General features: G+C 41.8%; 1 protein-coding gene across 6 annotated transcripts in view; it reads right to left on the minus strand.

The window, feature by feature from the left end:
- The window catches only part of LOC110537362 (glutamate receptor 3), a 125754-nt gene extending 104007 nt beyond the window's left edge, over positions 1-21747 (minus strand). For 3 of the 6 annotated variants that reach the window (XR_002475614.2, XM_021623343.2, XM_021623342.2), the window contains exons 1-2: positions 21274-21747; positions 20579-20737 (exon numbers count right to left, since the gene is read on the minus strand). Coding sequence is in view for 5 of the 6 variants with exons in the window: in XM_021623343.2 (XP_021479018.1) it covers positions 20579-20737; positions 21274-21361 (247 nt within the window). In the remaining variant the exon portion in view is untranslated. The remainder of the gene's footprint in view (positions 1-20578; positions 20738-21273) is intronic. The other 3 variants (XM_021623340.2, XM_021623339.2, XM_036937346.1) reach the window with 3 other exon arrangements.
- Between the last annotated feature and the right edge of the window lie 5938 nt (positions 21748-27685).

The following is a 27685-nucleotide window of genomic DNA, read 5'->3' on the forward strand; positions in this document are numbered from 1 at the left end:
CGAGCTTGCCCGACGCTGCCGTTCTGTCCTGCCGATGTATAGAAAGAAACAGCTAGATATATATTTTCCATGTCCTTGTTCAGCCACGACTCAGATCACATTGATGGGATTGTCTCGAACAGAGCTCGTTCAGTTTATTCTCCAGTGATTGCACGTTCGCCAATAGAACAGAAGGTAGAGGAGGTTTATCCACTCTCCGACGTGCTTCTACACCTGCATTAATTGCTGTTTGGGGTTTTAGGCTGGGTTTCTGTACAGCACTTTGTGACATCAGCTGATGTAAAGAAGGGCTTTATAAATAAATTTGATTGATTGATAGTCTCGTTGACCTCTATAGCGCTGTATCCTCCATCTATGAGTGTCCAGTATGTGGGCCTGGTCCGGGATAATCAATATGTCCTTCACCTCCGACTCATTGAAATAGTCCTCATCCTATCGAGGTTAGTGATAGCTGTTTTGATGTGCAGAAGCTTTTTGGTCATAGGAAACAAAGGCGGAAACGTTATGTACAAAAACAGTTAAGATCTGCATAAAAAATATACAAAATAGCACAATTGGTCAGGAGCCCGTAAAGCAGCTGCTATTCCCTCCAGCGCCATGTTTTTACCATGTGTCCATGGTAAAGTTTGAACAAACTGTGGACATCAATTTGGATTGGCTTGCAAGGCATTCATGGAAGGACTCAAAATCATTCAAATATGCTCACCGTTGTCAAGTAAACACCTTAGGGTATACATATAGCATGTGTTGACTGGTGTTTGCTCACACACAATTGTGCTATAGAGAAATCCGTGTTCCACTTGAGGATTTTCAGTCAGAACAGATTCTTTAGTATTTTTTTAAGCTCCTGTATTTTTTTAAGCTATCAAATGATAACCCCATGACAAACTTTGAGAGGAATGCTTGCCAACCTGAGGCAAGGCATCCAGACTAACAAAGCTCTGGCTTTAGTGGCTGGAAATTCAGACATTTTTGTCAGTACATCATAAAAAAAGGACACATTTTGGGAAAGATTCTCAGTCCGTCCGAGTGATCCCCAAATTCAGAGGGTACTCTTTCAACTTTCAAATGAAACAGAGGTAAAAAAAAATAAGAAAAAAAGAGAGACATACTGTCACATTACTCTCCACTTGATACCCCTGTGCCTCAAGGGAATTGTCGTTTATCCATCTTCATTCTATCTGGGTCAAGGACTGTCACTGTGAACTGGTCCAGACCATTGAAAATCATCTCTATTTTTACATCTCAAAACGCAATCATTCCACAAGGACAAATTCTTGACCATTACTAATTCAAGCATGCTCTACTTATTTGTTTGCTAAAAATATCATTACAGTGTTTCTCACTGAGCAGATTGAAAGTCAATGAGCATGGCATACTGTGGAAGGAAGGTTCTATCTATATAAATAATTACATCTTACAGTAGGTTCCACCACTCTGACCTGGTTCTGATTAAATGAATTAATTATATATTCTAAGATTATTATCTGCGGTCTGTAAATACACTTCCTACTCTGCCACCAAATCAGATCCTAAATGAGTCTGGTTCCAGGTGAGAGAGCCAGACATTCTATGGAGGCTGCAATTCTCTGGGGTCAACCTATTTGACGACACTGGTCCCAGTGCTGGTCCATCATTCATGAGGTTGTCTGCAAAAATGAGCAGCACTCAGAGAAGCAATGGGACTTAAATCCCCTATCTGGGAAACCCCTGCTCTCACAGAGCTGGGAGAATAATTGACGTTAGATTGAAGACATCCAATTTTCCTCCAAACCATTCTATTGGATAAAAAAGGCACAGCGGCTGCTGTGCTCCCTCTGCCATATTGAAAAAAGGAATTTGAATGCAGTTGACCCATCGTGACTCCTGGTATGTCTGATCTATATCTTATATAGGGCATGCTGTTGCAGGGAATGAGTGTTTCCATGGGTTCCTGTTTTTCTGGGCCAAAACAGCAATTGCTGGAACGGGAGATCCAAGCGATAGATAAATAATCAAACTAGAATAACTCTTGAGAGGAGACATAAGATCGTCTCTGGTCAAGAGTATACCAAGGCTGGAGGTAAGATGTTTTAAATAGAATAACAAGACCACCAAATTACTGTTTAAAAAAACATTATATATTTCAAAAGACAAATATGTCTTTGACAGCAACCTCCATGCTCAGGTTCACTCTAAGTGTGTCTTTTGATATTGGTATTAAATATGCAGTTTGTTGAATTTGCCCTCCAGTGAACAGAATGGATTAAGCTGTATCTCATTACCATCTATTCTCCACTAGATGTAGACTGCAGATTGGCCACCATCCTCTATGAACCAAGATGAAATATCACACAGATCCAGGCAGTAAAGGATTATAAACAAAAGACACATTCCTCTGAATGAACAAAATGTACAGAACATTCCTTCTTCCTCCCAATGGGTTGTAGTGTTAACAGCACCAAAGATCTTTTCTATTAGTATGTCAATTGGAATCCCCACTATTCTCTCTCTCTCTCTCATCCCCAATCTCTCAACCCTTATAACCCTCTAAATAACTCCACATGTAGCTAGTATTTTGTTGTGTTTAATCTCATGGCACAAACTCCCTCTCACAGGTACCCAGGGCAGTTAAAGAGGAGGAGATGGTGTGGTACTGGCATTGTGTTGTCCCTGTGCTGCTAAACCGCAATGCTGCCTCTATAAAGCTGAAGCCAGGTGGAGTTCAAACATGACCCTTGAGCTATGTTATTGTCCTTGAGCTATGCCCATGGCCATGCTCAGCTTGTGACAAACACCTCCATATTGGCCATGGAGATACAGTATTCGGAAAGTATTCAGTCCCCTTGACTTTTTCCAAATTTTGGCTAAAGTTACAGCCTTACTCTAAAATGGATGACAAAAAAATCCTCATCATTCTACACATGATACTCCATAATGACAAAGCAAAAACAGGTTTTTAGAAATGTTTGCAAATTTATAACATTTAAAAAACTGAAATACCTTATTTACATAAGTATTCAGACCCTTTGCTATGAGACACGAAATTCAGCTCAGGTGCATTCTGTTTCCATTGATCATCCTTGAGATGTTTCTACAACTTGATTAGAGTCCATTTGTGGTAAATGCAATTGATTGGACATGATTTGGAAAGGCACACACCTGTCTATATAAGGTCCCACCATTGACAGTGTATGTCAGAGCAAATATCAAGCCATGGAATTGTCTGTAGAGCTCCGAGACAGGATTTTGTCGAGGCACAGATCTGGGTAAGGGTACCAAAACATTTCTGCAGCATTGAAGGTCACCAAGAACACAGCGGCCTCCATCATTCTTAAATGGAAGTTTGGAACCACCAAGACACTTCTTAGAGCTGGCCACCCAGCCAAACTGAGCAATTGGGAGAAGTGCCTTGGTCAGGGAGGTGACCAAGAACCCGATGGTCACTCTGACAGCTCCAGAGTTCCTCTGTGGAGATGGGAGAACCTTCCATCTCCAGGAGAGACAAGATGGAAGCCAATCCTCAGTAAAAGGCACATGACAGCCTGATTGGAGTTTGCCAAAAGGCACCTAAAGGACCATGAAAACAAGATTCCCTGGTATGATGAAACCAAGATTGAACTCTTTGGCCTGAATGCCAAGCATAATTTCTGGAGGAAATGACTAGTCAGGATCGAGGGAAAGATGTACATAGCAAAGTACAGAGAGATCCTTGATGAAAACATGCTCCAGAGCTCTCAGGACCTCAGTCTGGGGCAAAGGTTCACCTTCCAACAGGACAACTACCCTAAGCACACAGCCAAGAAAATGCAGGAGTGGCTTCAGGACAAGTCTCAATGTCCTTGAGTGGACCAGCCAGAGCCTGGACTTGAACCAGATCGAGACCTGAAAATAGCTGTGCAGCAACGCTCCCCATCCAACCTGACAAAGCTTGAGAGGATCTGCAGAGAAGAATGGCAGAAACTCCAGAAATACAGGTTTGCCAAGCTTGTAGCCTCATACCCAAGAAGATTCAAGGCTGTAATCACTGCCAAAGGTGCTTCAACAAAGTACTGAGTAAAGGGTCTGAATACTTATGTAACTGTGATATTTAATACATTTTTTAAAAATCTAAAAACCTGCTTTTGCTTTGTCATTATTGGTTTCTGGGTGTAGATAAATGAGGGGGGAAAAACTATTGTATCAATTTTAGAATAAGTCTGTAATATGGAAAAAGTAAAGGGGTCTCAATACTTTCTGAATGCACTGTACGTGCTTTACAGATCAGAGAAAGGTGTGCTCAAAGAATGTCATTGCATGCCTTTGATTTTAGCTGAAAAATGACTCAATGAATGTTATTTCTGAGTGGATGGGTACCACAGATACTCCATTGGTATTGTCTATTTCGGAATTGTCCAATGTCAGGCCTAAGGGTGGTTTAGCATCAGTGCTCTAATTCCAGAGGATGTCACACTGTGATCAGATCTCTCTCTGCGCTCCGTCCAACACCCCAGCTGACTGATAATCAAATCACTGATGTTGTTTCAGCCATTAATCATCAGTCTGATGTAATGTTATTGATAACACCTCGAGCAATCAGATGGTACTGCTGGTATTGGTGCTTCAGTGGGACTGCTCAGTGCTGTATGTCCTCTATGATAGCGCGTTAAGGTGCTTTAACAGCACTGTGCTGGTTGAGTCATATGCAGGGCAGGGAGAGATTAGGAGCTGCTTTCCGACACTATATAAATAATATACTGCTATAATAACATGATCAAATAGAAGCGTAACTCAGAAGAAATTGTGGTGCATGAAAACCCTGCAGCTTTTACTTTAGATATTGGGTATAGAGTAAGTTCTAAAAGATAAGTGATGTGGCTTTTTACTGTGTTTATAGTATATATTCACAGAGCAGCTTGGGACTATTCCTCCTTTTAGTGCCATGAGCCTGTAAAGTGTTTGTACATTATACCAAGACAATAGCTTTGGTTTGTCTCTACTTATTTCAATCTAACTGACAAAGTGGTGTGATTATAATAAAAACTTGCTTATGTAAATGTATGGTGGCTACTAACCCAGTTCCACTAGTGCTAACCTAGAATTCCACATAGACTTGCCACTTTCCAGATAGACTTGATTCATGTCCACTCTCACTACAGCACATCTAAACTTCCATTCCACTGTGACTCAGTGTCTCCCTCTCCCTCCTCCCTGTCTTGACCTCAGCCTAAAAGTGGAATTGACAGCGTTTTAACTACTTTCTATTAAAAAAAATAATTAATTCCCAGTTTATGCTTCAAAACCAACTTCATAAGAGGTTTTTATAAAATTGTATATTTGACTCAATTTTGATTCCATGACGTACAGTAAGGCATTGTGGGACGGCTTTCCTCTTCCTCTTCTGAGGAGGAGTAGCAAGGATTGGACCAATACGCAGCGTGGTAAGTGTCCATGATACTTTAATAATAACTGAACACGACTCAATACAAAAATAACAAAGTGAATGGAAACGAAAACCGAAACAGTCCTGAATGGTGACACAAACAACAAAACAGGAAACAATCACCCACGAAACACAGGTGGGAAAAGGCTACCTAAGTATGATTCTCAATCAGAGACAACTACCGACACCTGCCTCTGATTGAGAACCATACCAGGCCAAACATAAAACACAACATAGAAAAACGAACATAGACAACCCACCCCAACTCACGCCCTGACCAACCTAAAACAAAGACATAACAAAATAACTAAGGTCAGAACGTGACACATTGTTGGCAGAATAGATGAATGCAGTTCAATATATGATTAATATAATTCACCAATACATTTCTTGGTTGTCTCCAAAATATTGCAAAATATTGTTTGCTGCCTCCACCCATTCAGGATGCACTGTTTCAGTTTCAATGACTCAATATTTTGAACAAAAACAGACAACAGTAACTAAGGCTGGGAATGACAATACAATCAAACTAGCTAGGGCAATGATCAAAAACCAATCATAACGTGGCTAATAGGCTAGCGCACATATCAAACACCGGGCCCGTGGGCCGAACAGGTCACACAAGTGAGTATAAATTAGTCAACAGTTTTACAGCCAAATCAAATCAAATCAAATATTATTGGGCACATACACATACAGTACTTAGCAGATGTTGTTGCGGGTATAGTGAAGGCTTGTGCTCCTAGCTCCAACAGTGCAGTAGTATCTAACAATTCACAACAATACACACAAATCTGCCGCGCCTTCTTCACCACACTGTCTGTGTGGGTGGACCATTTCAGATTCTAAGTGATGTGTATGCCGAGGAATTGAAGTTTTACACCTTCTCAACTGCGGTCCAGTAGATGTGAATAGTGGTGTGCTCTCTCTGTTGTGTCCTGAAGTCCACGATCAGCTCCTTCGTTTTGTTGACGTTGAGGGAGAGGTTATTTTTCTGGCACCACTCCGCCATGGCCCTCACCTCCTCCCTGTAGGCTGTCTCGTCTGCAAACTTGATGATTGAGTTGGAGGTGTGCGCGGCCATGGAGTCATGGGTGAGCAGGGAGTACATGAGGGGGCTGAGCACGCACCCTTGTCAAATCAAATAACATTTTATTGGTCACATACACATATTTAGCAGATGTTATTGCGGGTGTAATGAAATGCTTGTGTTTCTAGCTCCAACAGTGGAGTAGTATCTAACAATTCACAACAATAAACACAAATCTAAAAGTAAAAGAATGGAATTAAGAAGTATCTAAATATTAGGACAAACAATGTCGGAGTGGCATTGACTAAAGTACAGTAGTATTTGGGCCACTGTGTTGAGGAACAGTGAAGTGAAGGTGTTGTTTCCTACCCTCACCACCTGGGGGGCGGCCCGTCAGAAAGTCCAGGACCCAGTTGAACAGGGCAAAGTTCAGACCCAAGCTTAATGATGAGCTTGGAGGGTACTATGGTGTTGAAGATTGAGCTATAGTCAATGAACAGCATTCTTACAGAGGTATTCCTCTTGTCCAGATGGGATAAAGCAGTGTGCAGTGCAATGGTGATTGCATCATCTGTGCATCTATTGGGGCGCTATGCTAATTGAAGTGGATCTAGGGTGTCAGGTAAGGTGGAGGTGATATGATCCTTAACTAGTCTCTCAAAGCACTTCATGATGACAGAAGTAAGTGCTATAGTCATTTAGTTCAGTTACTTTTGCTTTCTTGGGTACAGGAACAATGCTGGACATATTGAAGCCAATGGGGACAGCAGACTGGGATAGGGAGATATTGAATATGTCCATAAACACTCCAGCCAGCTGGTTTGCGCATGCTCTGAGGACGCGGCTAGGAATATCGTCTGGTCCGTCAGCCGTCAACACGCTTAAATGTCTTACTCATGTCGGCCATGGAGAACGACAGCCCACAGTTATTGGGAGCTGACCACGTCGGTGGCACTGCAAAGAAGGTGTTTAGCTTGTCCGGGAACAAGATGTTGATGTCCGCGATGTGGCTGGTTTTCCCTTTGTAATCCGTGATGGTCTGTAGACCTGGCCACATTTGTTTTGTGTCTGAGCCGTTGAATTGCGACTCCACTTCGTCTCTATACTTACATTTTAATGTTTGATTGACTTACGGAGGGAATAATTACACTGTTTGTATTCAACATATTCCCAGTCACCTTGCTGTGGTTAAATGCGGTGATTCGCACTTTCAGTTTTGTGCGAATGCTGCCATCTCTCCGCGGTTTCTAGTTTTAATAGTGACCGTGGGAACAACATCCCCTATACACTTCCTGATGAACTCAGTCACCGTGTCCATGTATATGTCAATGTTATTCTCAGAGGTAACCCGGAACATATCGCAGTCCACGTGATCAAAACAATCTTGATACATAAATTCTGATTGGTCAGACCAGCGTTGAATCGACCTTAGCACAGGTACTTCCTGTTTGAGTTTCTGCCTATAGGAAGGGAGGAGCAGAATGGAGTCGTGATCTGATTTGCCGAAGGGAGAGCGGGGGCAGGCTTTGTAGCCATCCCGGAAGGGAGAGTAACAATGGTTCAGTTTTTGTAGCGCGAGTACTACAGACAATGTGTTGATAGAACTTCGGTAGAATTGTTAAAATCCACAGCTAGAATAAATGTGGCATCAGAATATGTGGTTTCCAGTTTGCACAAAGTCCAGTGTAGTTCCTCGAGGGCTGTTGTATTATCGGCTTGAGGGGGAATGTACACGTCTGTGACGATAACCGATGAGATTCTCTTGGGAGGTAAAACAGTCGTCATTTGATTGTGAGATATTTTAGATTGGGTGAACAAAAGGACTTGAGTTCCTGTACGTTATCACAATCACACCATGAGTAGTTAATCATGAAACATACACTACTGCCTTTCTTCTTCCCGGAGAGTTCTTTATTCCTGTCTGCGCGGTGTACTGAGAACCCAGCTGGCTGTATGGACAGGGAGAGAGAGATGATTCCGGAGAGAGAGAGATGTCTGGAGAGAGAGATGATTCCGTGAAACAGAGTATGTTAATGTCCCTTATGTCTCTATTGAAGGAGATCCTCGCCCTGAGGTCGTCTACTTTATTGTCCAGGGACTGAACATTAGCGAGCAAAATACTCAGAAGTGGTGGATGCTGTGCACTTTTCCTGAGTCGCACTAAAAGTCCACTCTGAATACCTCTTATCCGCCAGCGGCATCTTGGAGAAGCCTCTGGGATAAGTAAAATTGCCCTGAGGGGTACGAACAAAGGATCCAATTCAGGGAAGTCGTATTTCTGCTTGTAATGTTGGTGAGTTACCGCCGCTCTGAATTCCAAAAGTTATTTGCGGCTGTATGTAATAACATTAAGAAATGTTCTAGACTAATAATGTAGGAAATAACACACAAAAAAACAAAATACAACAAAGTTCCTTAGGAGCTAGAAGCAGAGCTGCCATGTCTGTCGGTGCTATGTTTTACTGCTTGTATAGGTGAATTCAACTTCAATTGCGCTGCCTTCGTGTGTCTTGTTTACAGCGCGCAGCAGAGGGGAAGTGTACAGACAGGCACATGCTATAGTCCTAGCTAGGCTACTAAAATGTTGCAGTCTGGCTTCGGTTTTTAAAGCTTGACAATGAATAACCAAAAAACAAAACACCATGCAAAGGAGAAACATGTAGGCCTATTACAGCGACATTTGAGCAGTAACCTGGGCTGGCAACTCAACTACAATACATTTTGAGTGCACCATTCAGCAATGCCTCATTCAACAGCACCTGTGATCCATGCAGTGCAACAACAAAAAATTAAATAAGCTGGCTACTATTCCCCATCGTTTATCAGTGCAATTTTGATGGCCAACTAGCTGAAAAGGTTTGAGAGGGTTTATCTAACGTTCCCTAGTTAGAGTTTAGCTTATCTCACACTGGCTAGCATTACATGTTGTGCATAGGCAACTAAGGGAGAGAACCTACCATTTCAAGGCTGTTTGATCTATAGGAATGTGAAGTTCCCAAATGTAAGAGGACTCCCGGGGTATTTACATATTTGCAGAAATCCATTCAGGTGTATTTTGTAGCTTTTGGCGAATACGATCTAAAATAGGTCTAGTGTAGCTCTGATTGGCTATGGCACACCAGTCTGTGTAGACTCTGGTCCTGCACAAGACAGATGTTGTTATTAGGTTTTATTTACTGCAATATCGATGAATTGTCCAAATGCATGGCTGCTTTCTCACTCTATTGCTATAGAATCTTCACAAATGCTTTACTGTACGTCATTCCCAAACATTCTATGAATTAATGAAGGCGTGAAAATGACCATATATACAGTGCCTTGCGAAAGTATTCGGCCCCCTTGAACTTTGCGACCTTTTGCCACATTTCAGGCTTCAAACATAAAGATATAAAACTGTATTTTTTGTGAAGAATCAACAACAAGTGGGACACAATCATGAAGTGGAACGACATTTATTGGATATTTCAAACTTTTTTAACAAATCAAAAACTGAAAAATTGGGCGTGCAAAATTATTCAGCCCCTTTACTTTCAGTGCAGCAAACTCTCTCCAGAAGTTCAGTGAGGATCTCTGAATGATCCAATATTGACCTAAATGACTAATGATGATAAATACAATCCACCTGTGTGTAATCAAGTCTCCGTATAAATGCACCTGCACTGTGATAGTCTCAGAGGTCCGTTAAAAGCGCAGAGAGCATCATGAAGAACAAGGAACACACCAGGCAGGTCCGAGATACTGTTGTGAAGAAGCTTAAAGCCGGATTTGGATACAAAAAGATTTCCCAAGCTTTAAACATCCCAAGGAGCACTGTGCAAGCGATAATATTGAAATGGAAGGAGTATCAGACCACTGCAAATCTACCAAGACCTGGTCGTCCCTCTAAACTTTCAGCTCATACAAGGAGAAGACTGATCAGAGATGCAGCCAAGAGGCCCATGATCACTCTGGATGAACTGCAGAGATCTACAGCTGAGGTGGGAGACTCTGTCCATAGGACAACAATCAGTCGTATATTGCACAAATCTGGCCTTTATGGGAGAGTGGCAAGAAGAAAACCATTTCTTAAAGATATCCATAAAAAGTGTTGTTTAAAGTTTGCCACAAGCCACCTGGGAGACACACCAAACATGTGGAAGAAGGTCCTCTGGTCAGATGAAACCAAAATTGAACTTTTTGGCAACGTTATGTTTGGCGTAAAAGCAACACAGCTGAACACACCATCCCCACTGTCAAACATGGTGGTGGCAGCATCATGGTTTGGGCCTGCTTTTCTTCAGCAGGGACAGGGAAGATGGTTAAAATTGATGGGAAGATGGATGGAGCCAAATACAGGACCATTCTGGAAGAAAACCTGATGGAGTCTGCAAAAGACCTGAGACTGGGACGGAGATTTGTCTTCCAACAAGACAATGATCCAAAACATAAAGCTAAATCTACAATGGAATGGTTCAAAAATAAACATATCTAGGTGTTAGAATGGCCAAGTCATAGTCCAGACCTGAATCCAATCGAGAATCTGTGGAAAGAACTGAAAACTGCTGTTCACAAATGCTCTCCATCCAACCTCACTGAGCTCGAGCTGTTTTGCAAGGAGGAATGGGAAAAAATGTCAGTCTCTCGATGTGCAAAACTGATAGAGACATACCCCAAGCGACTTACAGCTGTAATCGCAGCAAAAGGTGGCGCTACAAAGTATTAACTTAAGGGGGCTGAATAATTTTGCACGCCCAATTTTTCAGTTTTTGATTTGTTAAAAAAGTTTGAAATATCCAATAAATGTCGTTCCACTTCATGATTGTGTCCCACTTGTTGTTGATTCTTCACAAAAAAATACAGTTTTATATCTTTATGTTTGAAGCCTGAAATGTGGCAAAAGGTTGCAAAGTTCAAGGGGGCCGAATACTTTCGCAAGGCACTGTAAGTGCTCGCTTGTCCGAAAAAAAAACTGTCGTATTCTTCCTCGGGTGAATATGAACAGATTTGTATAAGATTCATGTAATGAATACTCAGGGAGAAAAAGGTGTAGTTGCAAACTGTAGTCTGTCTTTTTTATGGCGGTTTTGGAGCAGTGGCTTCTTCCTTGCTGAGCGGCCTTTCAGGTTATGTCGATATAGGACTCGTTTTACTGTGGATATAGATACTTTGGACCTGTTTCCTCCAGCATCTTCACAAGGTCCTTTGCTGTTGTTCTGGGATTGATTTGCACTTTTTGCACCAAAGTACGTTCATCTCTAGGAGACAGAATGCGTCTCCTTCCTGAGCGGTATGACGGCTGCGCGGTCTCATTGTGTTTATACTTAAGTACTCTTGTTTGTACAGATGAACGTGGTACCTTCAGCCGTTTGGAAATTGCTCCCAAGTATGAACCAGACTTGTGGAGGTCTTGGCTGATTTCCTTTGATTTTCCCATTATGTCAAGCAAAGAGGCACTGAGTGTGAAGGTAGGCCTTGAAATACATCCACAGGTACACCTCCAATTGACTCAAATTATGTCAATTAGCCTATCAGAAGCTTCTAAAGCCATGACATCATTTTATGGAATTTTTCCAAGCTGTTTAAAGGCACAGTCAACTTAGTGTATGTAAACGTCTGACCCACTGGAATTGTGATACAGTGAAATATAAGTGCAATAATCTGTCTGTAAACAATTGTTGGAAAAATTACTTGTCATGCACAAAGTAGACGACCTAACCGACTTGCCAAAATGATAGTTTGTTAACAAGACATTTGTGGAGTAGTTGAATAACGCGTTTTAATGACTCCAACCTAAGAGTATGTAAACGTCCGACTTCAACTGTATATGTTTATCTGTGTACATTTGTCTGTAGGTTGGTGTTGTACCATACAGCAATATGGGTCAAACTCTCTGGGGCTCATATTTTTCTTTGAGAACTGTAGCCTACACTCTGAGATAATAAAAAGCTCTAGTGAAATTAATTCTGTTCTGTCACATATCCGGAGATGTTGAGAGAATGATATGGGCAGTGAGAGCTGATCTCCTCACACCAACACAGTGTAGCACAACACACTACACCAAACAATGCTGTCTTGTCCTGTGGCCTTCAGCCTATTGATCTTCTCAGCCAATAACACAGTAATGGCCGATGGGGATTTGTGACTATCATTACATCCTGACCCAACCAGGGTAATGGACGTTTTTCTAATCACAGCCCATGTCTGACTGCCACTTCTAACAAATGGCTCCTAATCGAGAAGTCTTTACACGTTATGACTCTTTTTTATTTTGTATCTATACGTACATCGCCTGACTCGGTCATGTGATTCAAAGACATTGATTTAACCCTTTGTAGATGGATGTGCCTTTTTTAAGATACACAGTCTCCACAGACAACCACAAATCCCAAAAATTGCAATTGACAAAATAATATCTAACATCAAGACATTATAGCACCCTCTATACACACTAAAAACATATAGTTCTACAGTATATAGTGCAAAATAAAGGTTATTTGACTTGTAACCATAATGGAACCCTTTGTGGTGCTTTATGGAACCTTTTTTTGAAGGTTCTATTAAGAACAATACTAAATTGGTTCGAAATGGAACCTGTATGGTGCTATAAATAACCCTTTCCTAAAGTTCTATAAATAACCATTAAAAAAGGTTCTATATAGAACCAAAAAAGGGTTCCACTAAGGTAAGAACACTTTTTGGGGCTACTGCAAATAGAGCCCTTTTTTATGATTATTTTATAACCTTTATGGAGAATGGTTCTAGAGAGAAAGTAATTTTTTAGAACCATACAGTTTTTTTTATTCTGGTTTAATAGCCATATTATACTCTATTGTTAAAATTCCATAGGTTTTATTATTGTGTTTATTAAGAAGTTGAATCAGGTGTGCTAGCTCTGGAACGGCTATGGGTCCCCGGGGAGAGAATTGAGAACTACTCACTTTGTCAACGGTTCTCAAGTCTTTCGAAATACATTGTCACTGGCCATGTAATAGCATAACACATCAGATTAGATCACCGGGAATAACACTCTTACAATTGAACAAAAAGAGCTGTATGCAATCTACGCCCTAAAATATTTGAATGAGCCACCGCCACTACATTTTATCGTTCACTAAAATAGGAGATAACCTTTTTGAACTGAAAATAACCATTAAAGGGCTCAAAGGGTTCTTTGGGTCAGTATGGTTCCACATAGAACCATCCCCCTTCCCAAAGAACCCTTGAGGACCCCTCATTTTTGTGTGTGTAGTGAGACACCACATAACATTTCTCACTAGAGAAAATCCTTTGAAAATAATTTGAATAATGCAACTCGTTTTCCACCAACTGAGATGGTTATTTTGTTAGCATTGTCCCACTTTTAACATGATGCATACAATCCGGTCTTACATGTTCCAGGTCTCTTGAATAGAAAAAAACATTTTCTATTTTCGTTAAGTAGGAGACATCTGCTATGTTCAATCTTCAAACTGAATATCCATCTGTTATGCAGATGTTTTGAGGAAGCATGAGAATGCATTAAAGAATGAGTAGCAGCAGATCCACATACCATCCCACATTATTATCAAGTGAGGCTGAGGTGAGAGAATAAAGAGTATATTCTGCGATGAAAGAACATACAGTACATTCGGAAAGTATTCAGACCCCTTCACTTTTCCCACATTTTGTTACGTTACATCCTTATTCTAAAATCGATTAAAAATAAATAAATCCTCATCAATCTCATCAATCTACACTACAAAGGGAAGCACAGCCGCGAGCTGCCCAGTGACACGAGCCTACCAGACGAGCTAAATCACTTCTATGCTCGCTTCGAGGCAAGCAACACTGAGGCATGCATGAGAGCATCAGCTGTTCCGGATGACTGTGTGATCACGCTCTCCGTAGCCGACGTGAGTAAGACCTTTAAAGAGGTCAACATACACAAGGCTGCGGGGACAGAAGGATTACCAGGACGTGTGCTCCGGGCATGTGCTGACCAACTGGCAGGTGTCTTCACTGACATTTTCAACATGTCCCTGACTGAGTCTGTAAAACCAACATGTTTCAAGCAGACCACCATAGTCCCTGTGCCCAAGAACGCGGCAGGGTAGCCTAGTGTTTAGCGTTGGACTAGTAACCGAAAGGTTGCAAGTTCAAATCCCCGAGCTGACAAGGTACAAATCTGTTGTTCTGCCCCTGAACAAGGCAGTTTACCCACTGTTCCTAGGCCGTCATTGAAAATAAGAATTTGTTCTTAACTGACTTGCCTAGTTAAATAAAAGGTACAATTAAAATGACTACAGACCCATAGCACTCATGCCTGTAGCCATGAAGTGCTTTGAAAGGCTGGGAATGGCTCACATCAACACCATTATCCCAGAAACCCTAGACCTACTCCAATTTGTATACTGCCCAAACAGATCCACAGATGATGCAATCTCTATTGCACTCCACACTTCCCTTTCCCACCTGGACAAAAGGAAGACTTATGTGAGAATGCTATTCATTGACTACAGCTCAGCATTCAACACCATAGTACCTTCAAAGCTCATCACTAAGCTAAGGATCCTGGGACTAAACACCTCCCTCTGCAACTGCATCCTAGACTTCCTGACGGGCCGCCCCCAGGTGGTGAAGGTAGGTAGCAACACATCTGCCACGCTGATCCTCAACACTGGAGCTCCACAGGGGTGCATGCTCAGTCCCCTCCTGTACTCCCTGTTCACCCACGACTGCATGGCCAATCACGACTCCAACACCATCATTAAGTTTGCAAAAGACACAACAGTAGTAGGCCTGATCACCGACGACGACGAGACAGCCTATAGGGAGGAGGTCAGAGACCTGGCCGTATGGTGCCAGAATAACAACCTATCCCTCAACGTAACCAAGACTAAGGAGATGATTATGGACTACAGGAAAAGAGGGCAGAGCACGCCCCCATTCTCATCAACGGGGCTGTAGTGGAGCAGGTTGAGAGCTTCAAGTTCCTCGGTGTCCACATCAACAACAAACTAGAATGGTCCAAACCCACCAAGACAGTTGTGAAGAGGGCACGACAAAGCCTATTCCCCCTCAGGAGACTAAAGAGATTTGGCATGGGTCCTGAGATCCTCAAAAGGTTCTACAGCTGCAACATCGAGAGCATCCTGTCTGACTGGTTGCATCACTGCCTGAAACGGCAATTACTTGGCCTCTGAACGCGAGGCACTACAGAGGGTAGTGCGTATGGCCCAGTACATCACTGGGATTAAGCTGCCTGCCATCCAGGACCTCTACACCAGGAGGTGTCAGAGGAAGACCCTAAACATTGTCAAAGACCCCAGACACCCCAGTCATAGACTGTTCTCTCTACTACCGCATGGCAAGCGGTCTTGGACAAAAAGGCTTCTCAACAGTTTTTACCCCCAAGCCCTAAGACTCCTGAACAGGTAATCAAATGGCTACCTGGACTATTTGCATTGTGTGCCCCCCCCCAACCCCTCTTTAATGCTACGGCTACTCTCTGTTCATCATATATGCATAGTCACTTTAACCATATCTACATGTACATACTACCTCAATCAGCCTGACTAACCAGTGTCTGTATGTAGCCTCGCTACTTTTATAGCCTCTGTATTGTTCACCTAACACCTTTTTTGCACTATTGGTTAGAGCATATAAGTAAGCATTTCACTGTAAGGTCTACTACACCTGTTGTTTTCGGCGCACGTGACAAATAAACTTTGATTTGATTGTTTTGATTTGAATACCCCATAATGACAAAGCAAAAACCATTTTTTTTACATTTTTGCAAATGTATTAATAATAAAAAACAGAAATACCTTATTTACATAAGTATTCAGTCCCTTTGCTATGGGACAAGAAATTGAGCTCAGGTGCATCTTGTTTCCATTGATCACGCTTTAGATGTTTCTACAACTTTATTGGAGTCCACCTGTGGTAAAATCACTTGATTGGACATGATTTGGAAAGGCACACACCTGTCTATCTATAAGGTCCCGCAGTTGACAGTGCATGTCAGAGCATAAACCAAACCATGAGGTCGAAGGAATTGTTCATAGAGCTCCGAGACAAGATTGTGTAGAGGCACAGATCTGGGGAAGGGTACCAAAACATTTATGCAGCATTGAAGGTCACCAAGAACACAGTGGCCTCCATCATTCTTAAATGGAAGAAGTTTGGAACCACCAAGACTCTTCCTAGAGCTGGTCACCTGGCCAAACTGAGCAATCGGGAGAGAAGGGACTTGGTCAGGGAGGTGACCAAGAACCCGATGGTCACTCTTACAGAGCTCCAGAGTTCCTCTGTGGAGATGGGAGAATCTTCCAGAAGATCAACCATCTCTGTATCACTCCACCAATCAAGCCTTTATGGTAGAGTGGCCAGACGGTAACCACTCCTCAGTAAAAGGCACATGATAGCCCGCTTGGAGTTTGCAAAAACGCACCTAAAGGACTCTGCCCATGAGGAACTCTTTGGCCTGAAAGCCAAGCATCACGTCTGGAGGAAACCTGGCACCATCCCTACGGTGAAGCATGGTGGTGGCAGCATCATGCTGTGGAGATGTTTTTCAGTGGCAGGGACTGGGAGACAAGTCAGGATCGAAGGAAAGATGAACAGAGAAAAGTACTGAGAGACCCTTGATGAAAACATGCTCCAGAGCGCTCAGGACCTCAGACTGGGGCGAAGGTTCAATTTCCAACAGGACAATGACTCTAAGCACACAGCCAAGACAATGCAGGAGTGGCTTCGGGACAACTCTCTGAATGTCCTTGAGTGGCCAAGCTAGAGCCTGGACTTGAACACGATCTAACATCTCTGGAGAGACCAGAAAATAGCTGTGCAGTGACGGTCCCCATCTGACAGAGCTCGAGAGGATCTGCAGAGAATAATGGGAGAAACTCCCCAAATACAGGTGTGCCAAGCTTGTAGTGTAATACCCAAGAAGACACGAGGATGTAATCGCTGCCAAAGGTGCTTCAACAAAGTACTGAGTAAAGGGTTTGAATACTTATGTAAATGTGATATCAGTTTTTTATTTTTAATGCCTTTGCAAACATTTCTAAAACACAGTTTTTGTTTTGGCATGAAGGGGTATTGTTTGTAGATTGATGAGAGAGAAAAAATGATTTAATCAATTTTAGAATAAGTCTTTAACGTAACAAAATGTGGAAAAGTGAAGGGCTCTGAATACATTCTGAATGCACTGTATATACATATCATCCATTTGATCATTTCATCTGACATTAAAAAGTGTGACTAATAAATAATAGTAACTGTGTTATTGTCCAACAATGTTAGTGTCTGATGAGGTAACTTTTCTCCATATCTGCCCTCTAATGCTAAATAGATTGAAAAATTACAGTAAGACGCAAAAGTTGGAAAAGTGAAAAAACGAATCATCATTATGCGCAATTGTAATCCAATTAGAAATTAAAATATAGAAATACAGTTCAAAGCACTGTATGTAAAATAAATGTATTCTAATCTTCAATTGGCCAGTAATTTAGAAATACATACATGAAGGCTCGAATTGAATAAATGTGAAAAACATGAATATTATTAAAGTGCTACACAGTGAAATGTCAGGCTTTGTAGCCTCTCTGGTCAAAGTCAAAGGTTATCCAAGTTGGCTACTCATCTATTTTCTCCCTCTTCTTCTTCGGATGTCAATTTCAAAGGGAAAGTGACATAAACAGATTTGTATTATATCATGGCACTGGTGGTGTTATGAGTGCTTTATGAAGGCTTCATGGAAGTCCGACTTATAATGTTCCCTTCTGATTTTCTGTTGTGTCATGCCATTAACAGACATGGTTTTTAACAAATGGAAATACCACAATACACAAAAACCACACAGAAGGACAAATGTCAATTTGTAACTACAAAATCATCGCAACGAGAGATGGTTTTGCACTTTAATAGATGAGCCCGCAAAGGCATCAAACAAGCTCCAGATTCCCTCATATTTTTTCTCTTTATTGAGTTACACTACCATCTGAGTGGCTAATTCTGTTTGCTGACACGTTTGAATAGTCTGCCTCATCCTTAGAGAAGTACAGTTAGTGAAAAGTTAACACGCCAAAAGAGTGCTTCTGACAGTCCCTGTGGCTCCCAGACACATCCAATGCTGCCAGAGGAAGTCAGTACGATTTTGGAAGCCCACTCTCTGTCCACAACCATTCTCATCTAGAATGAACCAGAGGGTCCCATCGCATGCCATTCGACAAAAACAAATGCAAAGACCTGACATCAGAATACACTCCAACATGTTGAATATTAGATAAGCAAACAGATAAATATAGTTATTTAAGTTAAAAAATAAAGAAAAGCAAACTATAGGTTATTGTCTTCAATAAACACTGCAATACAATACTGAAGCAAAACACGTTTTTTCTTGGGATAGCTAGCTAGCATCAAACTGAGGTTGGCATTGGCTCCTCTTTGAATTTAAAACATTACATTTACTCAAACTAGAAACAGCAAATACTGCATTTAATCACAATGGATGTGCAACTGAAATGTGCACAGAGCACATGTTTACTTTACTTAGCTTTGCTTGGCAGAAAGGCTCATACCTGCGTGTCAATCATGTGGCAGATATCCATATTCTGTCATATTGATCACTATAGCAACTGGAGGCATTTCATGAATCCTGAAATATCTAAAAGCCATCCATCCGCTCCAATTATAGGTCAATTTCTCCACCCCGGCAATCAAATTAAGTAGTCAGTTCCAGAAATGAATGAGAATTCATTCGACAAATCTAAGAGAGGAAAATTATTTTACCAAAGCTATCCTCACAGTCACAGTAAAGGGAATTGGTACAAAGTAAATTCAACAACTTACAGCGTAGGCTATAGCAAAATGATGCAACCGGAGATAGGGGGGTTAAATAAAGCCCAACAGTGGGATACACTGCAGGCTTATTCTTGTGCACCCACATTACAAGCCTATCGCTGTGACCTTACAATAGTGCCCCAAGTGAACAGCAACTAAGAGAGGAGATATAACACTGTCAAGTGCCATTCATTAACTTGTTTTTATACCACAGCTACAACACAAGGTAGAGAGAAGCATCCTTGCCAGAGGAATGTGGAATTTTCATTTCAGAGAAATATTAACATACAGTTTTCCAACAGGACAACAGCAACCTCTGTTGAATAGTATCCAAAGGATCGATAAGCATTTCCTACAGATGATAACTGTGATATTCTCAATGACATTATCTCAAGTCTTTTGTGAAATATCCCAGCTATAGACAGACATAACAAGTTTACTGCGTGTCTTCGTATACATTAAACATTTGTACCTGTGTACCATTGTGCTTCATGTGTCAAGATAACTGCTATGCAGTTTAGACATAATGTTTCTCTATTTAGTGTAGACTTGGCTGACCCTACGCTCTTTTTTTAAATGCTCCTAACGTACACACTTGACTAGTGTACTGTGCATGACAAAACAAAATATCATTTATATATGCAACTCACAAAAAAAGTGATATAACAGAGAACTGAATCTGTCATTTTGATTATTAGGCTATACAGCAATTGCTGCAACAACCACCTCTTTGGAATATCCACGGCTTCATCTGAAAGGAACTGGGGCTTGTATAATAGTCCAACTTTCTTTGACAATCATAGTGGTGTGAAAAAAGTTTTTTTGCATACACAAGATAGTATATCCGGACAGGAAAGAATTAACAGATAAACTATAAAAGATCAACCATATTTTGAATCTTTAACAATTACTCCAGCTTAAAATAAGCTGTATATCCTCAGGCTCTGAAATAACTACGCCACTTAAAAGCTCATAAAGCTGACATTGACACACAACAGTAATGTAATGTTTTCATGCGGTTTTCATTCAGTGTTTTTCTGGAATTGTTCTCATCAATTTGACCCAACCCTATACCCTACCATCAGCAAAGCGATGTGCAGTGACAGCTCAGAAGACGTGTGGGATGATTGTCTTCTAATGCTATAGCAATTCGCCTACAATCAATGTAATAAATTACATAGGCGTCAAGCCAATGCCACTGTGGATATAGCCCCCAAGTCGGTGCAGTAGCCGCTCATAATACATTGAGGGGGGGGGGGGGGGGGGGGGGGGGGGCAGTGCCCTCCATATGTGTCGTTAATTAAATGAAATACATTGCCATCATTTAGTGTCGTGGTACTCACACGCATGTGTGACGGAGAAGCTGTTGGAGGATTCGAGGTTGTCTACATTATAATTGAGATGGAAAGGTTTCTCCGTCACATTCTGATTGGTATTATACAGCTGAACAGCGAACCTGAAGGCGCTGTGCTCCTGCACTGTAGAGCGCATAAAAAGCCCACCTATAAACGAAAGAGGAGAGGAGAATGGGAAGAATTGCATAGGTTAGTTCCTCTTATTCCGTTTCATTAAAACATAGTATGACATCAATATCAGCCCTTATCATTTATTTTCTATCACTGACGACAAATGATCAGTCCTATTTTACGCACCAAGGTATTTCACATTACTAAATGGATGAACATCGCTTAATCTAGAATAAACATCAACCAATTAATTCTACTGTGATTCATTTATTAATGTATAATCTATACTGGCCAGTGAAGTGGTGGAAAGTTCTGCATGAAGATACTTAAATAGGCAAGTATGTGAAACTTTTGGTAATTTATTTTACCCTCCCCCCACTCTTAAACGCATTGTTTCTCATAGCTAGTCTGCTACCTCTCCTTAGGGTATGACTGATGAACTTGACAATGAATTATGCAAATAATAATCAGTGCAAATGAAGTCAACACCACACAAGCTTTTAATGTACATTTATCTCGTTTTCTTTTTAGGCTAAAGAAAAAACATCTTAGTAATTTCAAATATAACTTACCTATATTTATCTGGTTTGGAAACGCTCCATGCGATTTACCAAAAAGCCACACACAAAAAAGGACAGTCGCTATTATGCGATGGCCCATTTTATCAGACCTCAGAATTTAACTCCTCAAACGAATCTGATATAGGGAAACCATGTAGGTACACAAGCCTATTCGCAGAGAAAATCCGTCAGATGTGCAAGGAGCTCTCAGCCTCTCACTGTGGACTACGAGTGACATACATTGAACTGCGAGCCGAACTGCAGCAGAGCGAATCTTCTTCCGTTGAGAAAAAAGGCACAGACTTTCTCAAAGATGGTTGCGGAGCGAGAAGATTATATTTTTGTGAATAAGGATCCAATTGAGCCAGCAGGGGGACGTTGATTATACTTGATCTGACGTTGAATTATAACAGCATCCTCGCCATGCCGCCACTGCAGACATGTGGGCTGGGAAGAATCAGCGCGGACACAGCTATACAGTGTTTGTCTGCATGGTGCACAGACAAAGCGAGTCCAGATATGATGGTATCTACTCTGTAGTCAAGTGGGCTAGTTGAGGGAAAGTGACATTTTTGGTATTCTTTAGTGCATGTTCTATAGCCTATCTGGTGAAGATGTAATGATTCTATATGAAAAAATAAGCATTAGGCTAGGTGATTTTCCTAAATATATGACAGTTAAATTAAATGGATGCCAGGCAAATTGGTGACCATTTATTTAATCTCCTGTGTAATTGGTCTCTGGAGATATTCCTGAAGACATGACAAGTTTTTTTTATCTCCTGAACTAAACCTGTAAGTAACCCAGGCCCAGCCCAGGTGTTAGGTAGACTTCAAGTCCTATGAGTAAGTCAAATATATTTTCCATCAAAATAGTTCCTATGACAATGAAAGTGAATGAGTGCCACTTCAGGTTTTCATTAAAATAATTCCTCCCATGATTGCAGTCGTCTGCGCTGCCTGCCTGTCAGTATCTTTGGAGCGAATGTGATTGAGTCTGTCAGTTATTCATTCTGGGGTTACTGTGTAATGTGAAACAGGTGCTGCTGCAGGGCCCTATCAGACCCACGCCATCCGACCCCTTTTCATCAAGCCAAACTATGCCTCCAGTCACAGGCAGGCACCAAGAGAAAAGGGATGTGATGTTCCATCCTGGGGAGTGAAATCCCTCCCAGCGCTGGAGAGCTCTCGCCTCCAGCAGGTTGGAAATGTTCATTAGTATTGCAGAGGAGTTTCACACTGATGCTTGCTGAGGGACTTAGTGCAGTTATAAAGGTATCAGTCATCTTCTATAACCTCTATACAGTACATACTGTAGCATACAACCACTCACTACACTAAGTATACAAAACATGAAGAACACCTGCTCTTTCCATGACATACACAGACCAGGTGAATCCAGGTGAAAGCTATGATCCCTTATTGATGTGTAGATGAAGGGAAGGAGACAGGTTAAAGAAAGGGGGGGGGGGGGGGTGCAACTAAATATTAGGAATGTTTGTATGTTGGTATACTCAGTGTATACTGGGGTTCATGTGATCCTTCAAAACAATGATAATTCACACTCTAGCACAGCTACATCAACCCACTGTAGCCTGGCTATGAATAAGGAGATATAGATTACATTATTGAAGCTCTTTGTTCAGAGAGTCCGTGTGTACTGTTGGAGAGCCAAGGGCAAGTCAGCTAATCATTACCGCTTTCTGTTAGGAAGAGGCTGATGCAGACCCAGCCTAGCAGAACAGGTCAGACTGTATTGACCCAGATTAATCAGAGGGATTTAATGCTTGGCATTACAACTCTGATGTTAATTTACAGTTAACTCACTGTAGTAGGGCCAGAGCAGTGGTGCTGTGCTGCACAAATGTTGGGTGATTTCCTTCCAGGAGCAAAAGTGATTTGGGTGTACAAAACATTAGGAACACCACCCAAATGACATCCAGCCAACTTGACACAACTGTGGGAAGCATTGGAGTCAACATGGGCTAGCATCCCTGTGGAATGCTTTTGAAACCTTGTAGAGTCCATGCCCCAACGAAGTGAGGCTGTTCTGACGGGAAAAGTGTGTGTAACTCAATATTAGGAAGGTGTTCCTAATGTTTTGTACACTCTGCTTCTGTAAGACCTCATAGATTTGGTGAACTACACATTCTACTTTCGGCTCGGCTGTGTAAAATTATTAAATTTGTTCCTGTGCGCTCAAAAACAAACTCAGACTTAATTTGACTGAGCTTGTGGCAAAGCTGGCGCTTCACGTTCACTGAGGTGTGTATGTCATCAGGATGAGAGCCATCAGAGACAAACTTATCCAGATATAATATACAGGACCCCTCTGAAATGAACCGTTGAAAGGAGAATGGTGAGGTGATGAGGATGCTACTACGTCTGAAACATCTCAGCAGGGAAGAATAGGGAGAACAAGGAAACCATGGTCAAGCTAAATAGAATGGGTAGGGAAAGGAGAAGAGTGGAGCAAGAGGAGATGAGACAGGCAGTCAGGGGGAGATGCAGCATGACACTAAGGCCTGTCTGTGCTCACACACTCTCTGAAGACATGAAAATGTGCTTTAGCTTTTTAAACAATGAGCAGCCAGCTGAGTATTCTTTCCATGCAATAGTGAATTCACGATCTAAATCAGGGATGGGCAACTTTTATTGGGGTTAGGGCCACAAAAAACTTGAACTCATCATGGTGGGCTGCATCGTGCCATCCTACACATTTTGTCATGGGGTGTAGAGAAAATGTTGAAGCTAGTTTGCTTCAATTATACACATTTTGCCATGGGGCGGAGAGAAGATTTGGCAATTTTATAACTAATTTCATGCACATTTTTACATTTAAAAGTTCATTTTGTGCAATCTTACTCCTTTTGCCATGCGGCGGAGAGGAAAAGTAGCAGTTTTACAGCTAATTTCATGCAATTCTACTAATTTTGCCATAGGGTGGAGAGAAATGTTAACAGTTTTGAAAATGATATCTGAGTGAGACTGACTAACAAAATCAGTGGGGGCACCTGGGGCTCTAATTCGACCTTGATTACTACAAGTTTAGAAAGCTGATCTCTAGACTAATTTACTAATCTAAAACATTTTAGCTGACATGGGCAAATTGAGTGGCTATCAGCGACTGACATACTGTAACAAGAGAAAAACTGTTGAAGCACAACCAAATTTCAAATTGCATCTTGTGTATTCTACTATTCTACTTCGCAACAGTAAGTTGAAAGCCTGACTGAGTTCCAAGGGGGGCCTTCTTAAGCCCCCCAACACTGATCTAAATGTGTGTACTGTTGGTGTTTCATTATTTGCTGCTATGTACTTTTATTATGTGCTACATTTAAAAAGAGATTCGGTGCAGACAAGGGCCTATTATGCTAGCCTGAGACATTTTCTTCAAACTATCCTAAGCATGCAAAGAAGGCTGCATATCTCTGGCGAAGCTAGCTTTTCATCATATTATAATGAAACACACACACACAAGTATGCGCGAGCACACACACACAATCTGTGTGTGTATTCAACAAGACCCCACTGAGTGTAAATGCTAGTCGGCCATTCCAGCACCTCCTAAGGAATTTAAGTGAACATGCCATTCAGACACTGTAGACCATATGGCTAGTACAATTAATGACACAGTCTAATTTTGGCATCTCCCCAAAGATAGCTTTATTCAGCTCTGTGATGACATCACACAAACTAACCATATCCCCAGGCTACATACTGTCGCGGGAACTATTTTATTTTCTTTAAATGTTCATATGTTTTATTTAATCCCAGTTTACCAACAGAAGAGACACACACATGTCATCATCCATAGAGATGCAGTAAGAACGTCCCCACTATTTAACAGATCTCTACCACCATGTTTGTCTGGTAACCTTATTTCTGCCTGCTGGGGGCCTGACTGGTTGGTGGAGACATTAGTAGATTTGTAATCATCAGAAGTTATATATATATATATATATATATATACAGTGCCTTGCGAAAGTATTCGGCCCCCTTGAACTTTGCGACCTTTTGCCACATTTCAGGCTTCAAACATAAAGATATAAAACTGTATTTTTTTGTGAAGAATCAACAACAAGTGGGACACAATCATGAAGTGGAACGACATTTATTGGATATTTCAAACTTTTTTAACGAATCAAAAACTGAAAAATTGGGCGTGCAAAATTATTCAGCCCCCTTAAGTTAATACTTTGTAGCGCCACCTTTTGCTGCGATTACAGCTGTAAGTCGCTTGGGGTATGTCTCTATCAGTTTTGTACATCAAGAGACTGACATTTTTTCCCATTCCTCCTTGCAAAACAGCTCGAGCTCAGTGAGGTTGGATGGAGAGCATTTGTGAACAGCAGTTTTCAGTTCTTTCCACAGATTCTCGATTGGATTCAGGTCTGGACTTTGACTTGGCCATTCTAACACCTGGATATGCTTATTTTTGAACCATTCCATTGTAGATTTTGCTTTATGTTTTGGATCATTGTCTTGTTGGAAGACAAATCTCCGTCCCAGTCTCAGGTCTTTTGCAGACTCCATCAGGTTTTCTTCCAGAATGGTCCTGTATTTGGCTCCATCCATCTTCCCATCAATTTTAACCATCTTCCCTGTCCCTGCTGAAGAAAAACAGGCCCAAACCATGATGCTGCCACCACCATGTTTGACAGTGGGTATGGTGTGTTCAGGGTGATGAGCTGTGTTGCTTTTACGCCAAACATAACGTTTTGCATTGTTGCCAAAAAGTTCAATTTTGGTTTCATCTGACCAGAGCACCTTCTTCCACATGTTTGGTGTGTCTCCCAGGTGGCTTGTGGCAAACTTTAAACAACACTTTTTATGGATATCTTTAAGAAATGGCTTTCTTCTTGCCACTCTTCCATAAAGGCCAGATTTGTGCAATATACGACTGATTGTTGTCCTATGGACAGAGTCTCCCACCTCAGCTGTAGATCTCTGCAGTTCATCCAGAGTGATCATGGGCCTCTTGGCTGCATCTCTGATCAGTCTTCTCCTTGTATGAGCTGAAAGTTTAGAGGGACGGCCAGGTCTTGGTATATTTGCAGTGGTCTGATACTCCTTCCATTTCAATATTATCGCTTGCACAGTGCTCCTTGGGATGTTTAAAGCTTGGGAAATATTTTTGTATCCAAATCCAGCTTTAAACTTCTTCACAACAGTATCTCGGACCTGCCTGGTGTGTTCCTTGTTCTTCATGATGCTCTCTGCGCTTTTAACGGACCTCTGAGACTATCACAGTGCAGGTGCATTTATACGGAGACTTGATTACACACAGGTGGATTGTATTTATCATCATTAGTCATTTAGGTCAACATTGGATCATTCAGAGATCCTCACTGAACTTCTGGAGAGAGTTTGCTGCACTGAAAGTAAAGGGGCTGAATAATTTTGCACGCCCACTTTTTCAGTTTTTGATTTGTTAAAAAAGTTTGAAATATCCAATAAATGTCGTTCCACTTCATGATTGTGTCCCACTTGTTGTTGATTCTTCACAAAAAAATACAGTTTTATATATTTATGTTTGAAGCCTGAAATGTGGCAAAAGGTCTCAAAGTTCAAGGGGGCCGAGTACTTTCGCAAGGCACTGTATATTTTACCCCCTTTTTCTCCCCGATTTCATGATATCCAATTGCGATACACTTACGATCTTGTCTCATCGCTGCAACTCCCAACAGGCTCGGGAGAGGCGAAGGTCGAGTCATGCGTCCTCCGGAACATGACCCGCCAAACCACGCTCCTTAACACCCGCACCAATGTGTCGGAGGAAACACTGTTCAACTGACGACCGAAGTCAGCCTGCAGGCGCCCGGCCCGCCATAAAGAGTTAGTAGATGGGGCAGTGGCGCAGTACTGCCGGGTGGCGCAGTGGTTAAGGGCGCTGTACTGCAGCACCAGTTGCACCACCGGAGACTCTGGGTTCGCGCCCAGGCTCTGTCGTAACCGGCCGCGACCAGGAGGTCCGTTGCGCGACGCACAATTAGCCTAGCGTCGTCCGGGTTAGGGAAGGTTTGGCCGGTAGGGAAATCCTTGTCTCATCGTGCACCAGCAACTCCTGTGGCGGGCCGGGCACAGTGTGCGCTAACGAAGGTTGCCAGGTGCATGGTGTTTCCTCCGACACATTGGTGCGGCTGTCTTCCGGGTTAGATGGCGCTGTGTAAAGAAGCAGTGCGGCTTGGTTGGGTTGTGTATCGGAGGACGCATGACTTTCAACCTTCGTCTCTCCCGAGCCCGTACAGGAGTTGTAGCGATGAGACAAGATAGTAGCTACTAAAACAATTGAATACCACAAAATTGGGGAGAAAAAGGGGTACAATTTTAGAATATATATATTTTTTAAAGAGTCAGTAGAACGCGATGAGCCAAGTAAAGCCCCCCCTGTCAAACTCTCCCCTAACCCAGACAATGCTGGG

The sequence above is a fragment of the Oncorhynchus mykiss genome, chromosome 12, assembly GCF_013265735.2.
Source record: "Oncorhynchus mykiss isolate Arlee chromosome 12, USDA_OmykA_1.1, whole genome shotgun sequence".
In the NCBI taxonomy this organism is placed as follows: domain Eukaryota; kingdom Metazoa; phylum Chordata; class Actinopteri; order Salmoniformes; family Salmonidae; genus Oncorhynchus; species Oncorhynchus mykiss.